The sequence below is a fragment of the Pseudophryne corroboree genome, chromosome 1 (assembly GCF_028390025.1).
Source record: "Pseudophryne corroboree isolate aPseCor3 chromosome 1, aPseCor3.hap2, whole genome shotgun sequence".
NCBI classification, from domain to species: Eukaryota; Metazoa; Chordata; class Amphibia; order Anura; family Myobatrachidae; genus Pseudophryne; species Pseudophryne corroboree.
The window spans coordinates 353,500,949-353,511,064 of NC_086444.1; the positions used below are offsets into that span (position 1 = coordinate 353,500,949).

Sequence of the window (10,116 nt, forward strand, 5' to 3'; positions counted from 1 at the left end):
AATAGTCACATTTTCCAGTGCCGGCTCCCAGCCTTCTCCCTCAGCCTGCCTCAGGCCTGGAGACTGGTCACTGCGCCCTAGGCTGGGTCACGATGTCATCAGACACAACAGGTTGCAGGGAGAGAAATCAGGAGCACGGACTGGACCAGTGTGACATAAAGTAAAGAAAGATGTCGCTTTATTCTCACACACACTGTAAGCACCGATGACGCCGCTTACCTTCCAGCCTTGGTAACAATCATCTCCGTGCCCAGTTGGTTGAACTCATCCCACAGCGCCTTCATCTCCAGCTGCACAGTGATGTTGGCCACCTTTGGGTTTTTCTTCACCGGAGCTTTGTTGCTGCTGCTGCTCCCTGGAGTGGAAGAAGAGGAGCAGCTAGAAGACGAGGCTCCGCTCTCAGGCTCCGGGCAGGCATGGCTGGAGCCAGGGCCGAAGCTGTACGTGTGCTGCGCCGCAGAGCAGGGCTCATAGTGGGCTTCGTGCTGGCTGTACGGGTCGCCCGGTGAAGGAGAGAGGTGGTAGCCCCCCGATGCATTTAGGCTGCTTAAACTGTTGGCTGTGAAAGCTGCAACATCGCAAAAATGGGACAGCTGGGTGAGCCAAGGACTGGAAATGGCTGAAATCATTCCAAAGAAATAAAGAGAACAAATAGAGTAAAACTAGCCAGAAAGCAGATCTGCGCTCTCCTCCTCCTCCTGGGGGGATCCGGCAGGGCTGCAGCTACCTGAGTTCAGGCTAACACCTCTGGCTGCAGAGACTTGGGAGAGTAATGTAGCTGCTGACGGCGTCTTCCTGGTGTCTGCTCAGTAACTTACACACAGACAGAGGATCTCGCCTGGTCTGCGAGCAGCTACAGTCTTGGAGCTCTGTGCAATATGAAGCATTCCTAGATAGGGCTGGCTTGTACGCGCAGCCAAGTGGCTGCCAGGAAATCTCCTTTCTGTCCCTGTTACATGCCTCTGGGCTTGGGGTCTGTGGCCCAAGGTACAGCAGCTCCCTCCTGTGCGCTGTGCTGCAGCCCAAAGCCAGAGCCGTGCGTCCTATCTCCTGGCTGGCTCAGGAAGGCAGGGCCTCCCCTCCTGCTAGAAAACCGGTTCCTAGTTCTATTTAGATAAGCAGACGGTGAGACCTGCAGGTAATGCGCCTCTTCCTTGCCTGTGGGACCCTGATGGGATGATTGACACAGAAGTGCCTCTTCTTAACAGAGCTTCCTCTTCATGACACCCACTTTTCACTGCAGTTATATAAGGCGTCACACTCGGTACACCCCCTCCTCCCGCACATCAGCCCTCCCCTTCCTATTGTTTAAACAATAGACATACACACTTGTGTGGACCTCCATCCACAACAAAACAAACAGGGCATTTTCCTTTAGCTAAAAGCAAACAACCAGCACCAATGAGGTGCCCTGTTCCTGGCTGTATGAGTTCCCTTTATCTAGCCTGGAGGACAGGGCTTGCATTATGGATATGTCACTGAGCTCACAATTAATGGAGCCTGTTCCTTCCTGGGCATGGTGTCCTCATAGGTAGCATGCCGCTGGTAATGCCCATGGCAAGCAGATTGGAAACAGGAGGGCAACTGGATTGGTATCGTTTATCCTTAACTATTCCTCCAGCCTATAAATCTGACACTAGGTTCTGCAGCATTTGTTACCTGCAATGGACGGGTGGCACTGGCAGGCTTCTAGCTGCGTTTAGTGTATGGCTTCTCCTGGGAGCTCCAAGACTTTGGTACATTACTACTACTACTACTACTACAACAACAACAACAACAACAACCAACAACAACAACAACGATATTGTAGTTGTTGATGTTGTTAATAATAATAATAATAATAATAATAATAACAATAATAATACAATTGTCCATGAAATGGGTCAGAATATTTAGAAATAATATACTTACTGAGCAAACGAAAGACTATAGGACCTTGTACACAATGATATGACTCTTTATTGTGTGGATTGCTCCCACTCTGTCGGTGTCCTATAGATTATCATTGGCAATCATATAACCTAACATGTATCTTTCATCGTAACCAACGTTATTTACTAAATAATAATTATCCTGTGAAGGCGTCATCCAGTGACTGGACTTCAGCTTATGACAAACAGAAATCTGATGGCTAAAGATTGTTGTGATATTATCCATGTAGGAGGGGGCACTTATAATATACATGTGCCAGCTCCTGTGTGTGTGCCTAAATATATTACACACACACACACACACACACACACACACACACACACACACACACACACACACACACACAACTCTTTCTGTCTGTCAATAAATCTAAGTACATGTTTGTGTTAGAAAGGGGCATAAGTATATATATATATATATGTGTATATCTTATATAGACATCGTGTAAATGTAGAATGTGAGATACAAATGTGTACAGTAAATGTGATTTATTTGGCATGCTGGGGCATATCCGTGTAAGCGACTAGGCGCATGCCATGCTCAATGTATTCTGTGCTTAGACCTGAGCAGTTATGTATAGCTATTGTGTTGTGTGTATTTATTACTGGTTATTTTGTCTTTGTTTTAATCTTTTTATTGTGGCGATTTATTCTCATTCTAGTGCATACAGCCCACAGTCACACATTCGTCAGTGTTCTGATATACACAATTGTACACTTGTATTGCCATGTAGTGGTATCTCCTGGTGCACAGCTGGAACCACATACTGTATATGGTAAGTGGTCTATAACTCAGATGCAATCCACTTGCCTTTAGCGGATGCTGTGCACACATACTGTAGGTGTTTAGTAGATTGATTGTAACAAATTGCCACCGCCATGTGATGTATGTGTTCCTGCGGCGTGGTCTGCTCTCCGTGCACTGTCACAGTAATGGGTAGAACAAGGACATGAGTGATTTGATGCACTCTAATGAGTTTATTACTAGGGCAGAGCGGGGTAGGTGGTGTTTGTTACACGTTGCTTCAGGACTGTGTGGGGACTGCTGCTGCCTCTCTGTGCTGCTGGCAGAGACGCCGGGACACTGGCAAGTGACTAAAGATACTTTTTGAGCGATGCCAAGGAGACATATTGTGATGATGAAAGATACATGTTGGTTTGATAAGTGACAGGGACGTTGTAGAGTGTTGATGAGGACACTTACCCTCCATATCCCTGGTAACAGCACTGAAGTGCATTCTCATGGGGTGGGACTGGAACCTGCAGAGCTTCTCCAGGGCAGCGCTTTGCTCCTCTGTGTCCACTTGTTCTGAGGCTGAAATCAGAGAGGCGATACTGAAAGCACTGGCTTTTGGGGAGAGAGGGCTGCTCTATCACACCATTCTCTCTATCACACCATTCATGGGAAAGATCGGCCCCAAGCTAGCACTACCCAGCTGCCCTCAAGATCAGAGTGTTGGTCCTGTAGATCTGATACTCCATGGTCTGCTGTTGAATGCTAAGTGGAATGAGCGCAGCCTCATGGGTGTCTATGGAGCCCCCCCTCTTTTACTGGGGTATCAGTGTGATTTGTTTCTGCCTCACCAGCAACCCTCATCTGTCCCCAGTCTCCCTCCTGAAGCCAGTAGCTGGGTGATGTCACGGTCTATCCTGCCGCACAGAGTTAGTGTAGGGAGCTCCCCGCCTCCTCCAGCAGCCTGAGGTGGCTGCACGTTCTGATGGATGATTTAAATAGAGTCCTGTCACTCACATGCCCAAGTGCGAACTGGAAAATACACCGAACGTCACACGGGGTCTGCTGCACGCTTCTACACATCACCACCTGATGTGTGTGTGCATATCTATATCTATCTACCTATCTATCTATCTATCTATCTATCTATCTATCTATCTATCTATCTATCTATCTATCTATCTATCTATCTATCTATCTATCTATCATCTATCTATCTAATCTATCATCTATATATAGATATATATCTATATATACATATATCTCTATATATACATATATATCTATAGATATAGATATCTATATACACACACACACACACACACACACACACACACACACACTCACTCACTCACTCACTCACTCACTCACTCACTCACTCACTCACTCACTCACCCACTCACTTATACTCACATTGTATCTATTAAATCGACTTTATAAAGCATCTTTATACGCTAAGGTTGCACAAATTTCTGTGTTTTATATATATGTGTGTGTGTGTGTGTGTGTGTGTGTGTGTGTGTGTGTGTGTGGACTTTGCTTGCACTCATGTACACTTTGTGCACTGCAGTGACTGATATATATATATATTGGGATCTGTAGAATGTCAGGTGTAATCTCCTCACTCAGAGCAGGATGCTGTGCAGATAGAGCTGATGGGAATAGAAATGTGCAGATATTACTGTGAAAAAAGGGCCTTTGTGAAGAATCCGATCTAAAATAGCAGCGGATCTTATTAACAGGGGATTATACCTCTGATGTGTCCTCCTCATATTACCTGCTCAAATGGCCCTTTCACGGGCTCTGTCACACAAACCATGCCCTCCATAACATACAGACTACACGACTGTCAGAGGTATAATAATAATAATAATAATAATAATAATAATAATAAATAGTGTACATAGTTGTAGACAAGACCGCGGCAACAAGGAAAAACTAGTTGCAGTGACATTGCAGTGTGTGTGTTTTCCCGTTGTCTGTCAGGTGGGTAATATAAAGCCAACGTTTCTGATTCCGATTCAACAGACTATCCATTCCGAAAATAAACCGTTTGGCCGATGTGTCTGATAATATTAGTTAGTTACATTTTCACATTTTCTATCTTGTAGTTATTAATATAAAACATTTTAACATGTATATTCTATAGACGTAGTTTAGCGTCGTAGAAACACACACACACACACACACACACACACACACACACACACACACACACACACACACACACACACACACACACGTAATATATATATATATATATGCGTGTGTGTTTGTGTTACACGTTAGTAAAGAGAGAGAGAGAGAGAGAGAGAGAGAGAGAGAGAGAGAGAGAGAGAGAGATGTATAGTGACGTCCTCAGACCATCAGACCATGACATTTGGAGTTAATTCCCAGGAATTTGCCAGTCAGCCGAGGAAATGGAGAATATAGAGTACATTGAACATGCACTATGAAATGAAGTAGTATATTTTAATAATAATTTGTTGTGTACTATGAAAAGAAAAGGCTCTGCAACTGTAATTATCTAACTTTGAGTGCTTGAATAGAGCGAGTAAGAACATTTTTTATTGGAATAAAGTAATAAATTAATGTAAGTGTAATATCATATATGGCATGGTGCTGAACTGGTTTTCTTACAATAACTTACATAGGCCATATTTTAGGCATGTCAAATTAAGCAAGGTATAATTTGTATTTGTAGTCTAACCCCTCTGGGCATATACTCGGTGGCGAAGGTAGGAATCAGAGGCTCGTGCTTGCATACCCCACCAGGAATGCACAGGAGAGTCACGTTGCTATGTTTAGTAATACACTGGCGATACACCTCTTACCCGTGGACCAGTTTACTCACAGATTTACAATTACTGCGGCAACTAATAAATCACTGATCGGATCAGAGCCACCAGCCACAGATTTCTCCCAACTTATCACTTGCATCTAGTTTCACATTTTATTTAATCACTTAATGCAGTACGGATGTGAACAGATAGGTACCATAGTGTGTTGTATATATAGATAGCAGGCATAAAATATGCAGAACTATTTTATATTTTACAATATGTATGATGTTCATGTTGCTAGGAGTACTGCAGTGTGTGTGATATTCAGGAATACATTACTACATAGAATACTATGTTCCGCTGTACGTACAATACCACAAGCACTATTTGTTGTGCAGTGTATATAATATTCAGCAGCGCTGTTTGTACTATAGGGTGTATCATATTCACGAGAAATATATATATATATATATATATATATATATATATATGCTAAAGTAATTTCAATATTCATAACTACTGTTCGTTATGTGCTTGAATTTTATGCACACAACATCCGGGAGTATTAGATACTCTTCCAGCGCACAATTGTCAGGAGTAATACTGTTCTGCACGCTTTAGTACAGTAGGGCCCTGTGCTGTATTTCCTCCATCACATATGACATCTTGGAATACAATGGTGTCCTTAATTAGGTATAACATTTAGGACCATGTTTATATTAATGTGCTGTAGTTTTTTGCAGATTATTTAAATTTCAAGAAATTATATTCTATTTATAATATTCCCAAATACTACACTGTTTTATATATATATAGAGAGAGAGAGAGAGAGAGAGAGAGAGAGAGAGAGAGAGAGAGAGAGAGAGAGAGAGAGAGAGAGAGAGAGAGATCCTGGGGTATTTTATTTTATCAGAAGCATTGTATTTCATGTATGTAAGATATTCAGGAATATAATTTTTTATGCACAATATGACAATTATATTGAATATTCTTCTCGTCCAACCACAGAGACTATCTTGGACTCCGAAGCCCGCGCCGTGAGATACAGAACAGTTTCCATGTCTGGAGTGTGTCTGGAGTAAGTGTGCATTCATACTTATAGCTGGCAAACTGGACTTGTGACTTGGTTGCTCTGTGTTGTGACAGTTGATTTTCAGCAAGTGTCTTGACAGGTAGACGGACAAGCGGAGGTAAGTCAATATTGCCTGATTTTCTGCTGACTCCAATAATAGCTCTTTAGCGCCGGCCAGTTCTGTGCTGAGGATCAGGCCTGTGATCCAGTATAAGACCGTCCATGTTGGAGTAGATTCAGTCCTAGTTCTAAACGAGATCAAGCTATTCTGTATATTGCGCCTACACAAGCCGCGCTGACTCCCTACAACAAGTGGTGATACAATGTATCTGAGGAGACACCAAACAGCTACAGTATATCATAAACCTGCACACAGTAAGTGGCCAGGAGACCACCGCAGTACAATAAGGGATTTGCTTCCACACCCTATTTGTATTTTGTCATTTGATGTCAATATATTCATTCTATTGTAGTATTATTATTATTATTATTGTTATTATTATTTCTGACCTCCCCCACTAAGGAAGTGTGGATAAGTTTTTTATGCACCCTGCCCATTCCTCACACTCTACCCCTTCTACCTGTCACATAATACACGGGAGATGTGCATGGCAGTATGCAGTCGCAATCCTGACACCTCCCTGGCTGAGACCACGTTATAAGGGATGCTCTCATTGTAATGACAGGAAAATAGCCCAGTTCCTGCTATCCTATGTTATCATGTTCAAACATTTTCAGGACAGAGGCCCATCCCCGTGGTTTTAAAGGGGTTAAAGGGCACTTAATTTATCACTCTTAGGAACGTCAACACCCACCTTTGTGCCTTCTGTTGTTTTTTCCTGTTGCTTTTCTCTGAAATGAGCAACTATGTCAGGAACCCTAAGTCAGATGGAATGATACAGTTCTACCAAGCCTCTGCCAAAGTATAACTAATCATGGTTGTTGGACGGGGAATAGTGGCACGGGGAGGCAATGTTTGTATAAGCAATGTATAGGTGTATTATATATAGTACATGTACTAAGGAATGAGCCATGAGAGTGTACAGTGCACAGCCTGTGCATTATAAGGAACATAAACAACTGCATCCAGCCCTGTACATGGTCAGCCCATAGCTCCCTGCACACAGTCCTGTCCTGCACACTCTACAGGAGACATCCATCCGTTTGTTTATTATTCTGCAGTAATGAGATCCTGAGCACTAAGCAAATTTCCTGAACAGTCCCAGTTAAGATATTGTGTTTAACCATCACTTAATCCTCATATCAACATATCAAATGACTTTATTTGCTACAACCTTCCACTTTCCTCAATGTATTCCTTATTTTATTCCGTAGATTGAAAGCAGACATATTAACATATTTGCTGACACTTATTACATTGCAAGAAACAAGAGATCACGATGGCGTAGCTGGAAAATACCTTAAAATATTATGATTACATCGTCTCTTCAAACATGAGTCCTCTGAACAATGGTGATTCCACGTCTAGAATGTTAGAGACACATCTCCCAAAAACTTACAGGGCAAATGACAAGGTCAGGGAGCCGGGGACAGGCTGCTTTACCTTAGATAGCTCTATAGGAATGTGCCCGCTGACTGCAGTGCTTCCTCCCTCTGCCGGCCCTCTACCGCCACTTGCGCCTCAATGGGGGAAAACCCCACACCGGGTTAACCCCTGCACACCCGGACTACAGGCTGGATTTAATCTGCATTATTTATCATAAGGGGATTAAAATAATATTATAACTTGATTTGCATTTTATAGTTTATTCCAGAAAGAGTAATACAAATATGTGTTCTATATTCTCTGACAGTTGTTGTATAATGTGTTTTAAAATACACGATTTATTATTATTATTAATTATTATTATTATTATTATTATTGTTGTTCCAAAACAGACACAACATGATTGCGATTAGACTGATCTCACCAAAACATTTAAATTAATCTTTAAATACATCTATATTGACTGTATTAAGTGTTTGAGACGATAATAATCGTTTATGTCTGTACGTTATTCTACAACTACACACACACACACACACACACACACACACACACACACACACACACACACACACACACACACACACACACACACACAGAACTGTTGTGTGAATGGGAATGATGTCAACTACAGTAGAACGTATGGATTTATGAAACATGCAATTAGTGCTGTGAGCATGTAGAAAATAAAACTACAAATCTGGTTGTATTGTTGTATTGTGGTGGGGGTAACAGGGGTGCAATGTAAGGTTTCTGTAGTCTAGTTCTTGCAATGATATGTGGTCTATTGTCATACTTGTTGGGCAATGGCTATTATGTCATACATTCCCTTAGAAATGATACAGTTTTAATACAATGCGGCTAGCTGTCTAACATCTTTGTAACCACTACAGATCCACATCAAATAAAACTAATACCATGTCAAGATCCTGCTCAATGCTGTATTGATTATTATCCCATGAAATGTTCCCCCATGCCACAGTCTGTACCCCTTTCATAGTTGCCCATGTTCTGGAAGAAGCCATCTACTTACATGTTAAGTCCCAGGGTGAAAACATTCACTTGTCCTCACAGCAGACCTTGGCTGTTGGATCAGACACCAGTAGCCACGGATTTATTTATACTGCTCCCATCACAGCATGCAGTCCTGGCTCCTTTTTCTCTTGCCCTATAAATCCAACGCAGGATTTCTTAAGGCAGCCTTCATTAGCCAACCACCAATGCTGGAATTTAAGTTCTTCTTTTTCCCCCTGTATGAACTGATTATACATTAGAGCAGAACACGTGAATCCAGATCATTCCCAGTCTGCCGGAAAGTCATCAGCTTCTAATCTGTATGTAATAAAACAGATTTTATGACACATGTAGTGTCCTCTAAAGTGCCTGGGATAGCAGTTTAATTAATGGAGGGGTATATGGGAAAATACAGGAACACCGCCTCCAGGGATGAATAAAGCAGTTAGTAATAGCCCTCAGTAGTGAATTGTAAGCTCAGGTGCTGGATTGTGCTACTGTTTATCGCTGCTCTAGCGCCTCTTCTGTCTGTATGCAGGTGAGTGCCATGAGCTCTGCCCTTCCCCTCTGGCGTGCCACTGTCTTGTTACTACTAGCGGGGATGAGACGGCTGGGGCCAAGAGCATGGAGACACCTCAAACCTTATTTTCCATCACTATCGAAAATAAGTAATACAATCATACATATGTCCCCATCTACACCGTTGTGTCTGGACATACAGAGGATGTGTAACCAGTGATATTATCTTTTTACCGAAATAATGTTACCAGTTATCTATTATTTTCTTTTGTTTTAATCATTTTTACATTTACCCATTAAAAATGTTAACAGCCCCACAGAGTGTTAACGCTTCCCTTCCCTTCCCTTCCCCTACTCCTTATACACCACAGGGGATATGTTTCAATAGCCTGTTATTCCCCTTCCCTCTGCTCCAAACTGCATATGATAAATCTGTCACTGGACAGACACACTTGGTGGGAAGTTTGCAATGACCCACAATAGCAAAACCTCACGTATATATATATATATATATATATATATATATATATATATATATAAAATCTAATCTATCTATC

At 42.1% G+C, this 10,116-nt stretch overlaps 1 protein-coding gene across 4 annotated transcripts in view; it reads right to left on the reverse strand.

The window, feature by feature from the left end:
- Window positions 1-9,504, reverse strand: part of TBX1 (T-box transcription factor 1) — a 32,514-nt gene extending 23,010 nt beyond the window's left edge. The window contains exons 1-3 of one of the 4 annotated variants that reach the window (XM_063964754.1): window positions 9,060-9,504; window positions 3,136-3,246; window positions 220-619 (exon numbers count right to left, since the gene is read on the reverse strand). In XM_063964754.1, coding sequence (XP_063820824.1) covers window positions 220-619; window positions 3,136-3,246; window positions 9,060-9,084 — 536 coding nt within the window. In that variant the 5' untranslated portion in view covers window positions 9,085-9,504. Of the gene's footprint in view, window positions 1-219; window positions 620-3,135; window positions 3,247-3,515; window positions 3,582-7,939; window positions 8,051-9,059 lie in introns of those variants that run through there. The other 3 variants (XM_063964756.1, XM_063964757.1, XM_063964755.1) reach the window with 3 other exon arrangements.
- Between the last annotated feature and the right edge of the window lie 612 nt (window positions 9,505-10,116).